The sequence below is a fragment of the Nematostella vectensis genome, chromosome 10, assembly GCF_932526225.1.
Source record: "Nematostella vectensis chromosome 10, jaNemVect1.1, whole genome shotgun sequence".
In the NCBI taxonomy this organism is placed as follows: domain Eukaryota; kingdom Metazoa; phylum Cnidaria; class Anthozoa; order Actiniaria; family Edwardsiidae; genus Nematostella; species Nematostella vectensis.
Window position 1 is genome coordinate 5,429,294 of NC_064043.1, and position 22,536 is coordinate 5,451,829.

General features: G+C 39.1%; 1 protein-coding gene across 2 annotated transcripts; it reads left to right on the top strand.

The window, feature by feature from the left end:
- Positions 1-420: 420 nt before the first annotated feature.
- On the top strand, positions 421-21,965 carry LOC5521998 (serine/threonine-protein kinase Nek1). Of its 2 annotated transcripts, none has more exons than XM_001641834.3 (38): positions 421-698; positions 773-808; positions 1,488-1,548; positions 2,181-2,222; positions 2,512-2,651; positions 3,182-3,249; positions 3,364-3,450; positions 3,731-3,785; positions 4,140-4,183; positions 4,345-4,425; positions 4,586-4,661; positions 5,095-5,200; positions 5,560-5,626; positions 5,907-5,964; positions 6,538-6,609; positions 7,112-7,171; positions 7,626-7,694; positions 8,064-8,123; positions 8,433-8,650; positions 9,164-9,275; positions 10,250-10,280; positions 10,736-10,776; positions 10,854-10,970; positions 11,334-11,405; positions 11,732-11,836; positions 12,434-12,489; positions 12,663-12,700; positions 13,086-13,168; positions 13,571-13,709; positions 14,214-14,440; positions 15,012-15,222; positions 15,601-15,815; positions 16,867-16,965; positions 17,809-18,074; positions 18,425-18,666; positions 19,649-19,794; positions 20,363-20,495; positions 20,804-21,965. In XM_001641834.3, the coding sequence occupies exons 1-38, from the start codon at positions 582-584 to the stop codon at positions 20,812-20,814; spliced, it is 3,861 nt and encodes a 1,286-aa protein (XP_001641884.3). In that variant the 5' UTR covers positions 421-581; the 3' UTR covers positions 20,815-21,965. The 2 variants fall into 2 exon arrangements, with proteins under 2 accessions (XP_001641884.3, XP_032223263.2); XM_032367372.2 differs by having other exon boundaries at positions 11,337-11,405.
- The last annotated feature ends 571 nt before the right edge of the window (positions 21,966-22,536 follow it).

Here is a 22,536-nt window from a genome sequence, read left to right on the forward strand (position 1 = left end):
TGTACTGTTTAAGCCCTCTAGTTCCCACATTAAAAGGCCCTTACTACTTGGAAATCTACGGCAGTGATTTGCGCTACTTCGACTGCGTAGCCCCTTATATAAACTGTAGGATTTGACGCTGGGATATAGGCGTTGCGAGAATTGTGTCCCATTATCAGTGGAAAAAAAACTTCCTGGCATATCATTCCTAAGCACATTACAGCACATAATTAACCTTGGTATTTGAGCTTCTCGGAGATAGCTCGCCTTGATTGTTGGCTTTCATGTGTCGACCTCCTCCTTACCACCTATTTCCGTGCTGAGTTCCCGCTTTTTTTTGTCCCAAGAGAGCAGCCATAACTATCCCGTGATGTCGGACCAGCCAATCAGAGGACGCGTTAATACTGTATGGTTACTGTTACTGTATTATGGAAACCGCTATTCAGTTATGATCGCAGGCTCTTAAAAAATGGGCGCCATATCTGAACAAAAAAATGTATTCGTTTTCTCCGGCTTTTTAAGTTATTGCATTCTTTTTCTCGGCTCATGACTCCTGTGTTTTACTCAGTCAGGAATACTACGATAGATTAGTCCGTTGAAATATGGAACGATACGTTCGCGTTAAGAAGATCGGCGAGGGATCGTTCGGGAAAGCTTTGCTAGTCAAGAAACGAAACGATGGAAAGCATTATGTTATCAAGGAAATCAACATTTGTCGGGTAAGAAGCGAATACATCGAGCTAGCTTCGAAATAAAGTGTTAGCCAGGTTTTGACTGGTTCATTTGCTTATAGATGAAGCCGAGAGAACGAGAGGAATCGAGGAAAGAGGTGAGGCTAGGGTAATGAATGTTGACAATATTAGAATCCTTGCTGCTTACTTGACAATTGATTACAACGGTTTCCAAAGAAACCACTTGGACTTTTCTGAGTTTCTAGAAATAAAAGAGGCGTTATTACTCATTACCCTCCGTAGAACAACTTGAATTGAGGATATTTCACTAGTATACTGCTAAAGTGTTACATTACGAGTAAAAATATCTTAGGTAGTGAATAAAAATTGGCACAACTTTTATACTGTTAAAATGTCGTTCGAAATTAATACCGATTTCTACACTTGTAAGCATGGCTTGACATTTTCTTTTCTCGTTGAGACTCATCCCGAATCTAAAATATTTGAGACTTTAATGCCAGTAAAGATCAGTTGGAATCATCTTTGGGCTAAAGTAAAATCAATATTTTTCAAATGATAAATATAAGAGTGAGAATTTGTCTGAGAGGTTTACAAAACTTCACATTATGAAAATAAACAATTCTACGCAATCTGTGCAAATCACACATTTCTTTCCTCTTAATAATCTTAGAATTCTAAAGAATTTAACTTGTTTACAACGTTTTTAGATTTCTTGTGACACATTAAAACTCAAAAATAAAATTTTAAAAATGTAATAAATTATTATTTTGACACCAATAGAATAATGTACCTGACCAATTTTTTTGTATGGTTCAGGTGAAAGTGCTTTCACAATTGAAACATCCAAACATTGTGTCCTACCAAGAATCATTTGAAGGTTGGTCAACCCACACCTTTATGTATCCATACCCAGTCAAGGCAGGGGCCCCATTATGTAGCTTTTGTGTCATGCAGTAATTTTTGAATCACAAAGGGGCAGTAATTCCACATTTATGATTCCACATTTTATAAATGGTAGCTACTTTTCAAGCATCTTTGTGAAATTTTGGGCAAAGTCCTGAGGACTTAACTAACAATGCATTTTTTTGTTTGCAATATTTGATATTGTTATGAAAGTTCATCTTACAAAGAAAGTTGGAAATTTGCTTTTTTGAAAGGAATATTAGTTGGGGGTTTCTTTAGGCCTGGCGGCCATTACAACCGCCTGCTCCTATTTTCCGACAAATACTATTTTCAAACTGCAGCTACTTTTTTTTTAAAGACGATTTAAGTTTTATTTGAAATATTTAAATAAAATACTTCCACCCCCTACCTATCAATCTCCTCTACCCCTTCCAAGCAAGTCCAATTTGTGTGACCATGTTTTTTTGTGAATCACACAATGGTTTTCCTATGCTTGGCAAATCTGTAGTGACAATTGTTTGTAAACATAAGATTGTACAAATTTCTTTATATTTTTTGTTGATCAAACATAAATGCTAAACTGATTCATTGTGTACTTGTTTTCAGAAAGTGGGAATCTTTACATAGTAATGGATTACTGCGATGGAGGTCAGATAGAGTAAACAAGAATAACTATGAAATTCTCATTTCTTAAGGCTCTTTAGGCTCAAATCCCCAAACAGACAACAACAAAATAAAATGGAGGGGATGATATTAAACAAGAAATTTAAGAAAAGTGCATTCATTTGATATAGTGGGCGCCACTGTTCAATTATAAAAAATAAGAACCTACTGTACCAATTTGTAATAACTCCATAATAATAAACTTGTAAATGTGAAATTGAAAGACAAGAAACTGTCATTCTTATAAAAGCATTGAAATGAGCCTCTTTCACAGGGGATTTATACAAAAAGATTAATGGTCAGCGTGGCATTGCATTCTCCGAGGATCAGGTTATGGACTGGTTTGTTCAAATATGTCTTGGCTTAAAGCACGTTCATGACAGGAAGATTCTCCACCGGGACATCAAGTCACAGGTTTGCTGTTCTTCTTGACTTACGGTATCCTTTTATTCAAGGGCCTTGATTCCTTTCTTACATAGATTTTATTGCACCCTGGGTTTGAACCTTTCAGGGGTCACGGGTGTCCCACTTACTCATCCCCCTAACAGCTCTAGCTCTTCCCACCATAGCAGGAAATCACCAAACAATTGGCAGTTATCCTGCTGGGACTTAAAATGTCCAATCATCAGACTTAAAATTTGAACATGGTTCGTTTTTATATAGACCTTTCTAAATGAAAAAGTCATGATATACTACCTAACTTTTATAAAAATGCAGTGTCCAGCATTAAAATCAGTGTCTTTTCTAAGCTCCATGTTAAAGTACATAACATTTGGGCTTGTCCAACATAGCAAAAGTAACTAGGAAGTACAACAATAAGTGTGCCTGGTTAACCTAAGATTGAAAAAGAAAATATTTAAAAAGAGATAATGTGGGATGTTAATACTGTTGTAATTGAAAAAAATAATACCTGAAAAAAAACAAACAATTTGTCTCATCAACAGAATATATTTTTAACAAGACATGGAATAATAAAAATGGGTGACTTTGGAATTGCAAGAGTGCTACATAGGTACGAATATGTGTATGTCCGTACATCTGTCTATTTATTTGTCTGTTTGATGCCTACTATCTGTTTATCTTAATTGCAGCTGAAATGTTTGTTTGTTTTAATACTTTTTTGTAGCACTGTTGAGCTGGCGAGAACATGTATCGGCACACCTTACTACCTGTCCCCAGAGATAGTTGAAAACCGCCCATACAACAACAAGAGGTTGGTGATCTAACACAGCGTACTACTGTGACCCAAATGCTTGTACATCTTCACAAAGTTTGGCAAGCTATGCAAAGTCTCAGAAATGTTTGCCAATGACAAAGAATAGATTGTACAAGATGTGAAAGTATCCGTAATTCGCTTTAATTTGCACGGAAATTCAGAAGAAAAAAAATCATGTAAAATCAGCAAAACTTAAGCATGGTATTGTTAATGGGAAATTTACTTGAATTGAATTATGATATTTACTGTATTGATACTGATTGTTTCTTTCCTCTAGTGATATTTGGTCACTAGGATGCGTCCTGTATGAGATGTTGACTCTCAAACATGCTGTGAGTATGAACTAACCCCTAAGTAAATATGGTATCTATTAAAAAAATGATTACAATGCACCAAGCACAACCAGTCAAAATCAAAATACTTTGTGTACATAATGTTTAATGGTTTTTTTTTACAAATCAGAAGCAAAAATTTAGATGAGGGACAGTTGCTTTTGGACTGCATGAATATATTACATAAAATATATGATTTACCAGAGTATAAATATGTCATTCCTACATACTGTTTGTATTTTTTTTATTCATGGTTTGACTGGTTGTGCTGAGCTCATACTTGTTAAAAATGTGTATATTTTTCTATATTTTTGATTTATGATTTATTGAAAAAAATGTCTTTCTTTTTTGTAGTTTGAAGCTGGAAATATGAAAAATTTAGTTCTTAAAATTATAAGGTAAGAAAATCTGTGTTTTTGAAGCCAATGGTTATCCAACAGATTTGTGCAAGGTCTGGGATCTTGCAGTTTGTGGTGAAAGTTTCTATCATTTTGACCCATTCTCTTATATTTGATAATAAGATATACTGTACATGTAACAGATTTTTTGTCACCAACAGGGGTTCATATCCTCCTATACCACTGCGATATAGTGCTGACATCAGAATGCTTGTTGCTCAGCTGCTGAAACGAAACCCACAGTAAGTAATGCTCTGAAATCGAGCCCTGAATTACTTTAATTTTGCTTTTTGAGCTGAACTTAGTGACCTCCTGCTACAGTATATCTGTGTGTGTTTTTTTGTGTGTGGCATAACATTTTGCTGATATTCTTTTTTATTCCATTTTCTGTTTTCTGCTTAGTGATAGACCATCAGTCAACACTGTTTTAAAGAAAAACTTTATTCAGAAAAGGATCGAGAAGTTCTTGTCAAAAGAGGTGAGCAGAGTTCTTATGATTTAGATTTTTTGTACTGTTGGAGTGTTGATATTGCGTATGGAGAATGTAATTGACGAAAACAACAACCGAAACAGTAGCAGCACAACACCACCACCAACAACAACAACAACAAATATTTTAGTGCTATTCTCTGTCACGTCATTGTCACGTTGTAGAAGTCTATTGCAAGATTCTTGACAACATGTCAAGTCTTACATTTGTGTAGAGTAATGCTTGTCTGGTAGTTGTTGACCTGTCATTTTTTATCCTGTTACATAGTATGGTTAGACGATAGAGAGTAATTGGCCTTTATTGTGTTCTTACTAAATAGAAGATAAGTTTAGCCATACAGTTCTTCATAGGAAGCCTTTTTATCCTTGTTAGATTGGATGGTTAGACCTGAGAGAGTTATTGGTCTTAATTGTGTTCTTAGGTAATAGAAGATGAGTTTAGCCATACAGTTCTTCATAGGAAGCCTTTTGGAATGCCGCCGCAGAGGGCTGTACCCCATCCTCGACCTGCCCCAAAGCCAAGTGCACGTAAGTAGCAATTTGCACTACCTCAGTCTAAGTGGGTGAATCCTCCATCTGCAGCTTTTCTTTAGAAATGATGCAACATTTTTATATCAGCATCATGTATGTTATATAGTGACTTACATGATACTGTTGGTGTAAAGTAAAGTTTGAGCGTGGTGTTTCTTTATTATTTTTTGTCCTGAGGCCATATGTATATTCATATTGTATTTTAAGAGTGGTGTCCATTTGGAGGGTAGCTTTTAATTAAATAAATACAATGTTCAAGTAGAAAACAGTAAATACAGTGTTCACTTAGGACAACAATAATGTCCCCTGTTTGTTTCTGCATTATGGAGCCAATATCTCCCCTCTCCTTTTGATAGCTCCTCAAAGATACAGTGATCCAAAAGCAAAGTATGGAGTTTCGGTGGCCAAGAAAAAACCCACAAAGTAAGTTGTGTAAGTTGTGTGTAACACTGTTATCCTTTAGGAAGTTGCTTAAGAACCTCTAAATGCAGTGCGGATGATAAAAAAAAATTACTTAGAAATTAGTTTAGAAATTTTATTTTATTTTATTTGGGGATGTAGATTAAAATAAGTGAGTATTGTCAAATTTGTTGTCTCGTTGTTGTCAACGCTGTACTGATAATATGATAATGCAATGGATCAGTGCAAAGTGGACAGGGTTAATTCTAGGAGCTTCAGGACATTTTGGTTTGTCTTATTGCAGAAAGCCTGGATCTGGTGGAGAGGCAGCAGCTAAAAAAGCAGTCAAACCTGCTGAACCTGTATGTAAAACCTGTCTTGCACTTGCGTAGCTACGAGAGGATATTTCGCGAGTCAGCGGCTACACGTTGGCTAGTCTTGCACATGATTTTGTATCCCACATTTCGATCCAAGTTGTCTTAAGTCCTAGCCAAACAAAACAGTCAGCACATTTTGTCAAAGATTTTGACTTGACTGGAGTAACTTGCAATGAGGTGGCCAAATGAAATGCACTAATGCATTTCACTAATGCAAATGACCACTAATGCATGCTGCTGACGAACACTAACCAAAGAAGGATGAAAGAGTTAACAAAAATGAAAAATGAGAATGTGTTGAGATTTTCTTGCATTTGCTTGACAGACTTGCATTAGGCAGCAAAACGAGATTCTAAATTTTCTTGTTCAAATTATATGCATGTTTATACAAGTTGGTGGCAATACTAAACACAAGTTGACACAAGTACAAAGACTTGTATCAACGTGTGCTCATTAAATATGCTTGCCTAGTAGAGGGTTGCCTCATCTCTAGATACTTGTTATAGAATAATCCCAATCTTTCTGCCCTCTGAATGCTTACTGAATTCCCTTTTCCAGGGGAGAGCTGGATCTGATAAAAACAAGGAGGATGCTCGCGAGAGGAGACGGAAGGAGCTCATGCAGAATGAGGTATTCCTTGCGGCACACCTCCACATGCCTCTAGGCACACTTTTCACATACATCTGGGCCATAACCCTTCAACTTGCCTCTTGGTACTAGTTGGGGTCCTAGCCCTAAAATCCTCATTATCTGTCTTTGCAAATAATGTGCATTATGTGCCTTGCTTTAGTAACTTAACTGCCAATAAATGCTTAATATGTAAGCTGAAAGGTTTCCTAGCTAGATGGTACAGTATGACTAGCAAGCAGGAAGGCTGTATAAAAACTAGAAGGCCTGTCCAGGTGTGGTGTAGTGGATTTACACTACAAATACCATTTTTCATTTTTGATACTTTTCAGATTGAATCTTTATAATTTTTTTTTTTGCATCTGAGTTACTGTACAATAAAAACCTCAATTTACTTCATGTTTTGATGCCCTACACTTCTCCCCTCTCTTTACATACTCGTTCCTCCCCTGGGGCAAGTTTTAGACTTGAAGGGTTTTTCCACAGTTTTTATATGTCTTGGTAGGACCAGAAGTACCAGGACCACATGAAGAAGGTTCAACAGCAGCGCTGGGAGCGGCAACAGGTAAAAGATGCACTGTGGAACTGACATGATTGAAAAAGCTTTGATCATGCACACTGTAAAGAGATGCTAAACAAGCGAAAATTACTTACTTTGAACATTGGTTCCTTGTATTCAGGGCTGATTTTCCTTTTCATAACACTGTTGTTGTTGAAAAGAAGTCCGTCAGTATCTTGGGAAAGTTTGTGATTCGTGTCCTAACCACAACAATGTTGTTCTAATTGATTGGCCTTTGTATCCAGTTTCAATACATATAATCAAGGTTTCACTGTTATTGCGCTGAGGATAATATGTGCACAGTACTAGTCAAGGCCTTGTATATTGTGCTTTCTTTTTACGGGGCTGTAAACCTTAGGGGACAGAATAATTCCCAAGCTAAGCCTTTCTACAAAAGCACAACAAGCTTGCTCACTCCACTCATCCAATAATAAATATACTATTTTACCATTTTTACCAGCGTGACCAGATCAATCGTGCCAGGGAGCAGGCCTGGAAGAACACACTAAGTGTTGGATTGTCTCCTGATGTAAGCTCTAAACCTTCTTTATTAATAGGGTAGACTGGCCTATATGTATGTATTGTTAATTATTAGGTTGTTAGGCTCTCAATAGAAGGCAATGGCTGTTGCCAAGTGTTGCCAAAACACATGTTTCAATCACAATTATTACGTTATTTGCCCACTGCCCCTTAGGTTTATTAGATGAGGGTACTGAAACAAACTATGCTTCACAGTAATAGATATCAAAAACGGCTGTAAGTAGTGCTTTCTTAGGAAGTACTTTGTTTAGTTTCTACCAAACAGGTGAAAGCAACCTATTAACCTGTAATTATATTTATAATTAATTATAATTTTAGTAATTATAACTTACAATCTACCTTATTTTCCTGTTTACAGAAAAATGCAGCGAAAAAGAACTCCGATCCTGGCCCAAAGCCAGCCAAAGCAGAGATTGTGGTGAGTAGAAAGTACATAATATGCTTTATTTGTCTGCCATTTATTTTGTTGTAGTTATGTTTCAGTGAAAAAAGGTGTTTTTGGCATTTATGACTAGCACACATACATTACCTTGAATACTCTGTAATGCCACAAAATAGACTAACTGTATGATGGCAGCCTAACAAAAAAAGCTATACAAGTACCATGGCGCTTTTGATCATCATAAACACAAGCTGTTATGTCCATGTGTGTTTCAGGCTATCACTTTTGATAATCACACAGCTAAAGAGCACTGCATTACCAAGACATCCCACTTATTTTCTACAGTATAAGCAACCACAAGCCATGCAGAAATACCAAGTGCCGTCTAACCGCCCAGTGTCTGCATATGAACAGAAGGAAAACATCCCAGTGGGGGAAAACAAGCAAAGACCTGTGTCAGCAAATAACGCTCCCACCCCTGCATGGCAACCACCTCGTCCCATGCCGGCATGGGCCCCACCCAACCCTGCATGGGAAGCTGCGAGGCAAGGAGAAATCAACAGGTATTGTATTACACTATCAGTACAGTAAATTTATTTGTAACTGCAGGTACAACCCATTTAAATTCTTTTGTAGTCTATAATAAACAAATGGAAAATGTCTTTAATATTGTATATTATCATTGTATTATTATCACACTGCATCTAACATTCCCTGACAGAGCAAAAAAAATAGCATGAAATTTTCCAATTCTCAATATATAAGCATGAAATTTACATATTAGCGAGCAATTCTGATCAGAGCCCAGCTTCCCCCTAAAAACGAGGAGAATTCATACTTTGAACATTTTAAATTGCACTTCAAGCCTCATATCTCGAAGACAAACATCCTTTAGAAAAAAAAACACTTTGATATGTTGGTTTACATAACATAAGGAACCTCTATGCAAAAAATTCAAGCTTACCGAAGTTAACCAGACCTTGTTTTGGGAAAACTTTTTTTGCTCTGTTACATTCCCTTATTTTCCCATATACAGTAGGTAGATCTTATACAGTATTTCTTATTTCAATGTACAGGGCCCAGGGGGCAAATGCTGCTGAACTGGCCCGTATCAAAGAGGAGTTCTGGAGCAATAAGCGGGCTGCCCAGATGAACAAGAGACGAGCTCAAGCTAACTGGGGTGGATATGTGAGTAGTACTGTACCTTTTGATATGATTATGGAAGTTTACAATTTATCTATTAAGGCAAAGGTAAATTTGACACCACTGTTTGTTTTTGTTGTTTTTGCAAAACCTGTATCAATAGTTCTTAAACTTTATTTTTGCAAAAAAATGTTTCCGTAAATCGCATTCTTAGACGGCTGAAATGGGCCTTTGCTGTTTCCCATGACCTGTTGACCGTGAAATCACGCCAAATCTTTGACTTTTCTAACGTATTATTTTGAGGCGAGAACTCGAGCTTGTCGGGCGTTACCTCGCGACGGGTTTTAATATATCGCCTTCAATTTTTCGGGATCTGATAGATATTTATGCCATGTCATAAAGTGTTTGAGGAATTTTCCATTTTTGACTGAAGATCGCTTTTATAGCGAAAAATGAGAGTTCCAACTTTGATTCGTGATATTTTGTTGACAGTGTCAAATAACAAAAAGTCCTCACACACTTTGGTAGATCATCTATCTGTCATTGAGATGCCATTACGTGCAAGTGCATGCGCAATAACGCGAAGGTGCATTACGCTCTAGATTAAACTCCTTACTTTGGAGTTTGAGGCCTCAAAACGGAATTAGCTATTGCAAAAATAAAATTTGCAGGAGATAATTCAGTATTTTATCTTTTATTTGATATATAGTTTGTACATGTAGTGAAAATTGCGGCGCGACAATCTTTTTTTCCGCGGACACGTCGTTTACCTTTTCCGAGACTTAAACAGATCTCATATTTGAGTCTGCTCTGTTTATGGACTACTTTTTCAATCACTGTATTCCAGATTTCTGTAAGCGGACACTTTTTCTCAATTCATTCCTGTAAGCCAGACGTGAAACAATTACTGGTTCGATTACTGGCCATAATATCTCAACTTCTACCCTCTATCAAAAAAAAGTATGTTTGCTTCGCTTGTTTGCTCATTTGATGTTGTATGCAAATTCGTTTTCTTGTAGGAATATAAACCCCCGGTCCAGCAACATGAAGGTATATATCAATTGTTCATCTTAAAATTTATGTGTTTTGCATGAGACAATGTACAGTATGTAGACCATAATGCTCTATGCTAAAAGCACCGGTATCGATGGGGAAAACAGATGCCATTGCTGGCCACGTTACGCCGTTACACCAATTATGATAAGTATACAGTGATGCCGTGAAGTGAAAAAAAATTATATTGTCTTGTGATCAGCCGAGCGAGGTTGTGCCAGGGCTATGCTAACAATTTTGGGCGATGGAGTTTGCTTTTAAGACATGAGTGTAACCTCAATTAATGTCGTGCTGTTTCTTTTAAGATAGAAATAACGTTTGTAACCTCGAATACTGTCAAGGGTATTGATTAGGGGAAAAGGGGGTTAGGGAATGGGGTAAGTTATTATAAGTTTTAAAATAAAGCCCTGATAAAAACTTCTCTCTTGACTCATGACTTATCTGTTTCTCAGCCAAACCCGCCAATGGTAATGGGGAGAAAGGACAAGAAAAGGTAGAGTGATCTTAATCATAATGTTAGGAGCGCATTCTTGAATTACGTATTATAATCATACTTTTGCTCTTTGCCAGGACTATTTGTCTCGCTTAGAGGCGATCCGCCGTCAGAATTATCATGAGCGGCAGGAAATCCAGCGGCGCATGGCAGGCATCCGAGGAGCAATACAAGAGGCGCCTGAAAAGCCTAAGGTATTGTATATGGGCGCTGTTCCCAGGGAAACACATAAGGGGATTCTGGAACCCCCCACACCATGTTGAGCCAACATAAAGAGAGACATGGAGGAGAAAGGAAGTAGTAATGTCGATAGCTCTATTTTCAGCTAACTTATCAAAAGAGGAACATGGGAGTTGTATAAAAAAATAAAACATCTTTTTGCCAGCATAATATTGGGAACAGGAAAATACCAAGTAGACCCAACTTTTTTTTTGAAACTTTTATTTAAGTAGACATAAGAATAGCATCAAGTAGATAGTCACGTCTGCTCTGGAAAAAGTTTGAACTTCATAGTTTTGGTTTGTCAAAGTTTTATGTGCGTTATTGTGTGTTATTAGCAGGAAGTTAAGGTTGCTGGAGACCCAAGATATGACCCTGATGCTCGCCAAAAAAAGATAGCTGCGCTTAAGGTAATCCCCAATTTAATTCACATCATGCATGCTCTTGCGGGCCTATTTTTTACTGTTTTGTTCTGACAGGCCCAGGCGGAAGATCAAGCGGCAATGTTGCGCAAGCTACATACATGCTCTTGCAGACCTATTTTTTACCGTTTTGTTTTCTGACAGGCCCAGGCAGAAGATCGAGCGCAATGTTGCGCAAGCTACATGCATGCTCTTGCGGGCCTATCTTTTACTGTTTTGTTCTGTCAGGCCAAGGCAGAAGATCAAGCGGCAATGTTGCACAAGCTACAGCATGCTCTTGCGGGCCTATTTTTTACTGGTTTGTTTTTTGTCAGGCCCAGGCAGAAGATCGAGCGGCAATGTTGCGCAAGCAGCTTGAGGCGCGCAAGGCTGAAGTGCTTGCACGACTGAACAGAGAGGGAAAGGAGAAGGCAGAAGAGGTACCCCATTACGAACCCCAGACAGAGTATAGGCCCGCTTCAGTCACAGAATTAGCTTCCCAACCTTGTTATTAGTGAGTTTAAACGTCCACAACTGCATCGTGGACGACAGCGGCAGAAAACAATAGAAAATCCCAAAGGCCAAACATGAAATAGACCCATTTTCCTTTAAACCACTAAGTGAAAACACAAAGTTTGATGGTCTAGCGAGGACGGAAAACCCCACCCAAGTATAACGGTCTATCGAGGAGTGGAACGTTCGTAATGTGAACCAAACTATCTTTCTTTGCTAAAGGAAAAACAATGTCTTCAATACTTATCTTTGTTTATTTGGACATTTGGTTGATAGTTTGGTTCACATTACGTTAGCAATTTGAACCAAACTATCTTTCTTAACTAAAGGAAAAACAATGCCCTCAATACTTATCTTTGCTTATTTGGAACTCTGCGAGTTACTTTTATTGAACCATTGAATGATTATTGTGGTGAGCATCTCCTTGCCAACACTCTCTTAATTATTTAAATTCTCTATTCTCTACCATGAGGCATCCTGCTGGCAAAAAGTATGATTAACAAGAAGTTTTTTTTTCTGATCAGGAACGCCAGAGGCAGATTGCAGAATTGAGACAGCAAAAGCCGAGGGAATTCAACAGGTAAGTGATTAAAGATTGGGCCCAGATAAGGGTCAGCCGTCATTCTTGCCATCCTATAAGCCTTAGAGTCAGTTGAATGTATCCATTTGCATCCGTCTATCTGAAATCCATTTGCCATTGTTAACAACAAAATTTCGTAAGCCAAATATGAAACTATGTTTTTTTTATTTCAGACCAGCAGAGCGCCCCATACGACCAGCACCCCGTGAAGGTGAGATAACTTGTTTATTGCTCTACATGCCAAACTGGGTTAGTAGTGTTTTGTAATTTCGAATGTTTGCTGGTGCGTTGTGGCTTCATGCTCGAAGATCCAGCGTACTTTGCGCCCTTAAAATACGCTGTATCTACGAGCATGTTATGTGGTTTAAGACTGGTTGCCAATTACGCCGCCATTTTGCATATGTTCCTGCTTAATAAAGATTCATACAAAGCATCAATTTCCATCGGCTAATTCCAGCGCATAACTAAGATACCTTTAATCAAAAAGTTTTCTTGCAAATAGACTGTTCGTATTTTCAATATAACGATAACCATGGGGTTATTGATCAACATTCTTTAGGCATGATTAGTGATGATTTTTATTTTTATTCTTGTAGAAAAGCCAGCAGTTGCGCCTATTGGTTTAGAGACGGCACTGAAGCAGGTCGGGGTCACAACTCTTTTTAGGTCTAACTCAGAGGTGAGACATACAATAGAACTCCACTAACTCGAACTTTGAAGGGAAATTCGAGTTATCCAAGCAAGAGTTAGCGGGGTTGAACTGTATTTCAAATGTCATTGCCCTTAGTTGTCAGAAGAGGTCTTCATGCCTCTGCATCACTGAATATAAATAGGGGATCCTTTTTTTGCGACTCCTCTTTTTACCATATTCTACACAGGATTTACAGCTTCCGTCAATCAAAAGCTCGACATTTTTTGATTGGCTAGTACTCCCACTCTTGCTAACCTCACCGAAACCGGTGACCAATAAAACAAATTTAAATTTGAGACGAAGACGAAGATGGCATAAGAGCTAGATACTTTTTAAACGAACCCTTCTTCCGCGTCAATATCCACTGTTATTGACCCTTGTGTTTTGTAGGGTGATCTGTCGAGTCTTGTGAAGGAAAAAAAGGAGGAGGAGGAGCAGGGGGAGGAGAATGCGCCAAGAAAGCAGTGGGGAGCTATTCCATTCAAACCCCGTATGCTACCACTCGAGGTTACCGCCTCTCACATGGAAGGTACTATAGCCTCACGATAAAAAGTATGGTGACTGTCTTCTTCGTTGTTACCAAACAACCAACAGAATCATCATCATAACTGCAATAATTGTACATGTGGAAGCACGGATGGCCTAGAGTGCGTCGGCCTCTCACCGCTGTGGCCCACGCTCGAATCCTGGCTATGACTGGAGATTTTTCCGTGTTCATGCCTTGATTCGAACTGTACCACAAGTGAGATCCCGTCTCTTCAAGCTTCACTACACTAACCTGAATCGAAGGGATGTAAAAGAACCACTGGGGATGCAAAAAAAACCCTCTGTAACAGTTCTTCCTCTACAATTCACACACGGGGGCACTCGATTTGGAGCCTAGCTCTTTTGTTCCTTCGACACCAGTATAATGGTAAACGCTAGTACAACTAGTAATGCATCTTCGTCGTCGTCATCACTGTCATGGTTACTAATAAGCATAACATCATCATCAACCGTACCAACGTGCCACTTTCTGTCTTTTACCCCATAGCCACCAGTGCTGCAGATGCCGTCATTAAACCTGGAGAAGACGCAAACCATGTGAGAAAACAATGGGGCCAGCCACAGCGCACGCAGATCGTCTCAGCACTTGAAAATGTCAAACTGCAGACCGCTACCTCAGCGTTCGGAGTAGGAGGCGATGAGATGGACGCTGCCAAGAGCCCTCCCGTGCTGTCTGCTATCGGCAAAACCATCACTGTTTCAAAGGGATCACAGGTAAGTCTCACTAAGGCAAACATCTCAGTCAATACTACTCTCGTATGCAGATCCTCTTATGGCCAAGAAAATGTATGTTAGGGGAATTGCTCCTATGCGCTGTTGGAAGCTGAGGAAAAGTCGCAAATCTCTGACTAGTTCGAAATATTTTTTACGTGGTTTTAAGATCCGTAGGCGTGAAAGCGATCCTTTTGCAATATCTGGCTACAACCAGCTAAGTCGGAATTAAAACGACTAATTTTTAGTCTCAAAATTAAAAGAACTATAGTAATCGTAATAACCAGCATGCATGCATGATTCCTTATTTTTCAGCTGTCAAGAAAACTGAAAGTGCAGTTTTTTGAAGGGAATACAAGAAATTACTTGTAGAAATGATGAGCTGTTTTGATTGCAGCTATATACAAATGCTTGTCTTTAATATTTGATTAAGAAAAAGGCTGCCAAGATGCTCAATATTCTAGCGTCACATATGTTCTCTCTGTTGTATAGGACTTCCATTTTACGTAATGGCTGCATATTTTCATTGAATGTGATCTATTTGTTTTCACGATTGATCCATTTTTTCTTTTAGAGTCCTGGTATGGGTGTCACCACCACTGTCAAGTCAATAGACTCCCCCACCCTAGGGGTGACAGTCGTCAAGAATGCAGCCTCGCCCAAGACTCTCGTACCTGCCGTTAGTGAAGAGAAAGAGGCGCCAAAAGATGGCGACAATGAGCCCGCCTCGCAACAGAAACCGCCTGGAAGTCCTGCTACTGCTTGGGGAGAGGCCAAGAAACCAGGTAGAGATCGCCATTTGGAAATCCTTTCAAACTACCCGTCCGAAAAAACATCAGCTCTTAGACAACACCCTCCAACCAAAAAAAAAAAACAGGGTTTAATAGACAAACTCTGTATTGCAAAACACCAACTTTCCTTAGACACTACCTTCCAACCTAAAACACAATATTTGTCAGACATTGTCTCCTCTCAACCAAACACACCTTTGTTCCACAAAACCAAATATTTTCTTCAAACTAACAGATTTTTTCTAAGAAACTACCCACCAACCAAATCACGTATTTTCTTAGATAACACGCTTCCATCCAAAACATGCCATACAACTATATTGAGCTATAGTTTATACAACCTGTTAAATGTAATCTATTTGATGTTCCAAGAAACCCCTAAAAAGGCAACGAGTCCGCGGGAGGAAAAGGCTGGCAGCAGAGAAGCATATGAAGATTACCTCAAGTCGCTAAGAGAGAAGGAGGAAGAGGAAGAGAAGGAAATGGAAAGCGACGAGAAGCCAAAGGAAAGCGATCAACAGACACCAGGGCAGGAGAAGGAGCCTTCTCCAGTCCAGCAGAAAGATAGCGAGATTGTTGATCTGGAGGTATTTGATGCGATATGCTCGAAATATTCTCTATGTATAGTGTCCTTCTACCAACGGTACAGCCTGGAAGAAACTTTTTGTGCGTGTTTTTTGCGCGTTTTTTTTGCGTGTAGTTTGAGTGTAATTAGATTCATACACTCAAACTCCACGCACCTAGAGTGGACTACACGCACCAAACTACACGCACCTGTTTGCCTCATTAACTTCTACGAAATCGCTTGAGAATATTAGGGGCTACACCTCATTGTTATGCCTCAGTCAACGTTTAGATTATGCGAAGAAAAATCTTCGACGTTTGATAAGTCGGAACCATGTATAATATGTGAATTAATGTCGGATAAAAAAATAGAAAGCGTTTTTGTATTGATTAGAAGGAAAAGTGCGAAGTTTGTATGTGGAACTCGTGTTTTTATGTATGTTCAAACTACAAAAAAAAAAAAATACCGAATACAGAACTAAGCCTATTACTCTAACTGTGTTGAGCCGCGCTTCTAAAATCGCTTTGAAATTTTTAGTCTTTTTTGTGGCATAAGTTACTAATAGTTTCGCGTTGTATTAAAGAAATAAAGCGTATGTTGTTTATTGAGTATCGAACAGGAATAACTACGAAATTCTTAGTCCGGCTATACATTCCACGAATCAATTTGACGTTAGTTACATAGGAGAGGGGTTCTCTATTTAATGAAGGAATAAAATGCGAAAGTTGTGTTGAATTCACCTGCCGATCGCGTGCCGGTTACGGTGAATTGTTGTCAAACAACGAAATAGTTCCGAATCCCGTGTCAGACTATAGTTGGCGCCCTACTGAATCGCCCTCTGAAATCCCTTGCATTTTTTCATCTACAAAAAGATTGCTTTCACTCTGATTTTTATAAGCTTCTGAGTCAAACAAAGTATCTTCGTCTAACTTCCGAGATGTGCGAATTTTTGTGTGTGCAAGATGATGTCCTTTACAAATCATTATATGTAATTATTTACTTTATAGTCTTTGTAACAGTAACGCCCAGTAGCCAGTGTATTCCCACATAATATTGTATTTGCATTTCCTTAGGATGTGGAGGAGTCTTCATTCCACACAGCAGATGGCTCACCCAACCGCTCAGTCTACTCCACGATGCTAAGGACGGGCAACTTCGACACAGACTCAAGGGTAAGCTACACTTTCTACTTCGTGCGACGTGCGCTACCGTGGCCACTAGTGTAACGTTTTAAGAAAGTTACCCAATTAGCATGCAAGAGTCACACATTCAATTGACACGAGGTTCATAACTAGAAAGGATTCCGTTATGCTCTTATGTGCCCAAGCATTTCTACGTCACGCTGATTGGCTATAAAAGGGCCTGGACCAGGTCCACGAAAGGCTCAGTTGTCAGTAAACTGCTACGCGGTGCGGAGTTCAGTCAAGCGTGTGTTGTTTGCGCACTAGGAGCGAAACCGAAACTCAGCTTTTGAAGCGCTTTTTTTCTCGTTTGCTCGGTTCATTTTCTCTTTGCCACTAACAATGAATAACCCACCAAAAGAGAATGTGCAGTAAAAATTAGTTCAAATTATAAACGATAACAGAACTAAAAAGTCTCACTTCCGACGCAATATTACGGCGTGTTGTCATCTTGAAGTTTAAATTTTATTCAGCCCAAAGGGGGTGGAGCTAAGCCCTTTTCTGGTGCGGGTCATTGTTTAATTAATTTATTCACAAGGCTGCCCATAAACTGTTCTAGTCCACTTGGGTGGGAAAGAAACGCTTCCGTGCGCACATCAGAATCCTCCAAGTTATGAACTTCGTGTCGATGGAATCTGTGATTCACGCATGCTGATTGAATAACTTTGTTAAAACTTTGTATTGGTTTTCAGGCAATGCACGAAAAACTATACAGCCAGCAACTTACCACAAATGCTGGTTCCATAGAATTTTCTTTGTGAATTTATAGAGCCCTAACAAATGTGATAGTACCACTACCAGTAATAAATTATATGACCAAATCTGTTTAAATAGAGACTCCGCACCTGTTCAATGCCCGATCTGAGATTCCTCTTTCAAACCGCTTCGCCCCTTGCGCGCCCGTCATATATGGTTCAGCAGTCTACTGATGAGGCTGATGACGAGAATGATGTTGATGTTGATGATGACGATGACGGTGATGATAATGACAATAATCAGGACGATGATGATGACGATGAGAACGAAGATGAGAATAATGATGAGGAAGGAGAGGATGATGAATTCGGTGACGACGAGGAATCCGAACTTGGAAACGAGAGGTAAACTCTTTTTTCCATTACAAGGGATCTTTTACAAGAACATTGATTACATTACCAAGCATTTGTTAATATATTTTTTTAAATCCAGTGAGAGTCTTACATGTTTACTGATTAGAAAGTAATATCATGATTGGGTAGGGCTAAGCACTTCCACGGGAGTGTCATTAGATCATCCTTAGAAATCAAGGGGTATTCACTCAACGATAAACACAGGAAAAAAACCCTGTCTTTCCGAGAATGTCTCTTAGCGTAGTGTTGACTGGATAAAGCACTTATGTTTTTGCACACGGTCTTGGTTGCACCGTATTATTAACTGTAGTATGTTCCAAATGTTATGGTTTTCTCATTAGTGACGGAGAAGAAGACGTCCAAGAGTACGAAAACATGTTGGAATCCATGCGAGATGTCTTAGTCAGCTCAGCTCGGTCCCCCTCCCCCATGAAATCGGTACGACCCCTCCCCACCGGCACCGCCCAAAGCATGGAGTGGGACCCGATAGCGGACACAGCATCGCCTACCAGAGACGAGTCAGATGGACCCCAGGACGGCAGGTCCTCGGAGCTCTCGAACCTGAACGAGGACTGGGACTCCGGTAAGGGGACATCTATGATACCACAGGGCAAAGAATGGAGGTGGGGGCAATGAGGGGACATCTATGATATCACAGGGTAAAGAGTGGAGGTGGGGGCAATGAGCGGACATCTAAAGTAAAAAGAGTATTACATTGCATGTTTTCTCCTGGTTACTGTATATCGTAGCCTTTGAGCAAGCGCACAGAGCTATGTAAGGTGAGTGATAGACCTCGCACGCCTGGAGAAAAGGATGGAGCGAAAGGGGATGGAGAAAAGGATGTAGGGAAAGGGAGTGCTTGCAGCCGACCCCGTGTTTTATACAGTGAGCCTCTTGGCTCGCCAAGATTGCTGTGTGCGCGCTGTTAGTTTTACCCTGTATTTCAAATAAAGCGCGCGCGTTCTTCCTCAAAATTAGAGATGTATTTGATTAGATGCTCATATGCTGAGTTGCGCTGTGATTGGGAGATCAGTATCTGTCGCCATCCATATGTCATTAGTGTCTAAATCAATCTCATCGCTGCAGGTGATTGGTAGATCAGTATTTGTCGCCATCCATATGTCATTAGTGTCTGAACCAATCCCATCGCTGCAGGTGATTGGTAGATCAGTATTTGTCGCCATTCATGTCATTAGTGTCTGAATCAATCTCATCGCTGCAGGTGATTGGTAGAACAGTATTTGTCGCCATCCATATGTCATTAGTGTCTGAATCAATCTCATCGCTGCAGGTGATTGGTAGATCAGTATTTGTCGCCATCCATGTCATTAGTGTCTGAACCAATCCCATCGCTGCAGGTGATTGGTAGATCAGTATTTGTCGCCATCCATATGTCATTAGTGCCTGAACCAATCCCATCGCTGCAGGTGATTGGTAGATCAGTATTTGTCGCCATCCATATGTCATTAGTGTCTGAATCAATCTCATCGCTGCAGGTGATTGGTAGATCAGTATTTGTCGCCATCCATATGTCATTAGTGTCTGAATCAATCTCATCGCTGCAGGTGAAGGTGAGGAAGATGAGGAGGGGGGTAACAAAAGCGAGGAGGAAGAGGACGACAGCGTGTTTCAAAGACTAGAGGAGTCACGCATGGCTCTGGAGAGGGAACTTGGATTTGATAAGTTCCTCAGAGTCTACAAATACTTACAAGTAAGCTTTTTCCTAAAGCTAATGCACTTAAATATTTTATGTCAAAGACATCGTAAAACCTGTTAGATGCAAGTTTTTATGGCACAATCCGCAATCTGCCAATCTTAGCGTGCAAAACAAATATACTTATCTCGAAAAGTGTTTTCTTCGCTAATGACAATTGGCAGTTGTGGGTATCATTTGATTGATGCCAAGAGCTGGAAAACATGGATAAAAGATAAAATGAACTATCATTATTAGCACCAAAAGGCTCAGGTGTCACTGCCAATTGCACATGTGATAACCATAGGCATCTTTTGGTCATAATACTCGCATTAGACAAGCGCCATTTGCACAAACGTTTATTAAAATAGATGGTTCTTAAGTTATCTTTTTCTTTTATATTTTTCTGTATATTGAAGGTCATGCAGGAGAATACCTGGCCAAGGGTATAACTATGTTTTGGGGATTTAAAAATATTCGAGTAGAAATGGCTTAAAATGGTATCTAGGGTTATACAAAGTTTGACGTACAGGGTTCCCCTGTAATGCCGATATTTGGTTCGTGACTTCTTTTGTGCATATTGAAGGCCGTGCAAGAGAATGAGGACGATAATGCAGATGTGGGGTCAACTTCTGAGATCACCGAGCTGCTAGGGGACAAGGAACACCTATATCCCAAGATCCTCTATCTGGTGATAGCAGACTCCGCGTACACAGAGGGTGAGTCATCCTTTAAGAGGAAAGAAGAAGGGAAGTCATCCTTGTATGAGTATAAGTAGCAAGCCTACAACGGGTTCAACCCTACCTTGTACAAGGAGAGGGAAAGAGAATCAGTAGTGGTCCTCAAGGGGTTCAACACTCCCTTTTGTGTGGAAGAAACAGGATTGGGGAATAAAAAGTGGTTCAAGGGGGTTCAACTGTGAAGCCTAGTTAAAATCTATGGGATAACGTACAGGTGTTTAAAATATTGGGCTAGAATGATAGTGGTGTAAATATCCCTCTTTTGACTTTTTTTATTGCCGCTTCAGATAATCAGTAAGATGACAACCATGTACAACCAAGCCAGATCTATTCTGTGATGGGATCTTCGTCACATTGAGTGTTTATCTAAAAGTTATGCTCCCACCTTGAAAGTGCTGTGATAAGCTGCAAGAGTTGCCTTGTGATTGGCTGCTCAGAATGAAGAGGTGGGCTCTAATTGGCTGCCCAGTATGGGGAAATGTGCTGTGGATTGGATTTATGTAAAGAGATCTGTTGCAATTGGATTGTTAATAGTAAGAATTGTGCTGATTGGCTTCTAAGCACAAAGTCGATCTTGCTGAATACGAATAGCGCAAGAAAAGAGAAAAGAGTAAAAGGTCTTCTTTGTATAATATAGCTTAGTTATAGTTTTCCTTATCCCACTGGCAGTAAGCTCATGTACCTTGCTCAATATTTTATCAAGGCAGTCAGTGCTAAAATAACAAGGAATAGTATGTACTGTGTTAGTGCCTTAAGTTAAATAACGGAGTCGAAAATCGCGCTCCTCCCGTGCCGAATATAGCTGTCTGTGTCGACCAAACACATGCAATTGTGTGCACTCAATTATGTAAAGTTCGTTAATGTATTTCCTTTTAGTTCGAATGATTTTACTTTCGCTTAAATGACAGTACATCGGCGTAAATGTTTGTAATTTTGGATAAAATGAATGCGTATTTCTCGTTAATGAAAAGCAAAAGGTGTAAAATTGATGTGATGTTAATGTTGCACAAATCAAAACCAATGTGGCGTTTGATTTGACACAACAAAAGTTCAACGTTTTGGTGTCGTGCTTTTGCTGTGCAGCAAGCTAGACTTTTTCAGCCGTACTTACTACTTTGTTGATTCTGATGTGGAATTGTTCATGTGCTCAAGCGAAATTATAGTTAGTCGGAACGACAAAAGCGCGACGTATGAACCGCACCTGAGGGAAGGGCCTCATTTCACCTCATACTTCTCATAATAAATACAGCCTTGGCGAAGTAAATTGATTTACTCTGAACATGGGAGTTTTTAATAATTTCTCTTAATAGCTACCACAGATGAAATACAACCAAGACTATTTGAACAGAAATGTAAAAATATGGAGCGTGCTTTGGTATTACTTGGGGGAAATTTATAATATAGTGTGTAGAACAGAAATGTTATTTTGAGTAAAAACTTTACTTACCACTTTGTGTGTTTGATTGTCATCATAGGGTATGGGTTATAGAATTTTATCTTATTTCATCTTTACTAAAAGAGCACATACTACTGTGCACTTGCTAATTTTGTAATACCCTCGACCCTATTTGTAATAAACCTCACCCTTTTGTAATAAATTTGACCCATTTTGTAATAAAATTGGCCCGTTTTGTAATAAACTCCACCCATTTTGTAATAAACTCGACCCATTTTGAAATAAATTTGACCCATTTTGCAACAAACTCAACCCGTTTTGTAATAAACTCGACCCATTTTGTAATAAATTTGACCCAATTTGTAATAAAACCAAGCCATTTTGTAATAAATTTGACCAATTTTGTAATAAATTGGACCCATTTTGTAATAAACCCAAGCCATTTTGTAATAAATTTGACCAATTTTGTAATAAATTGGACCCAATTTTTTAATAAATTTGACCCTCTTTGTAATAAATTTGACCCATTTTGTAATAAACTCGACCAATTCTGTTATATGTTTGACCCAATTTGTAATAAATTTGACCCATTTTGTAATAAATTTGACCCATTTTGTAATAAAC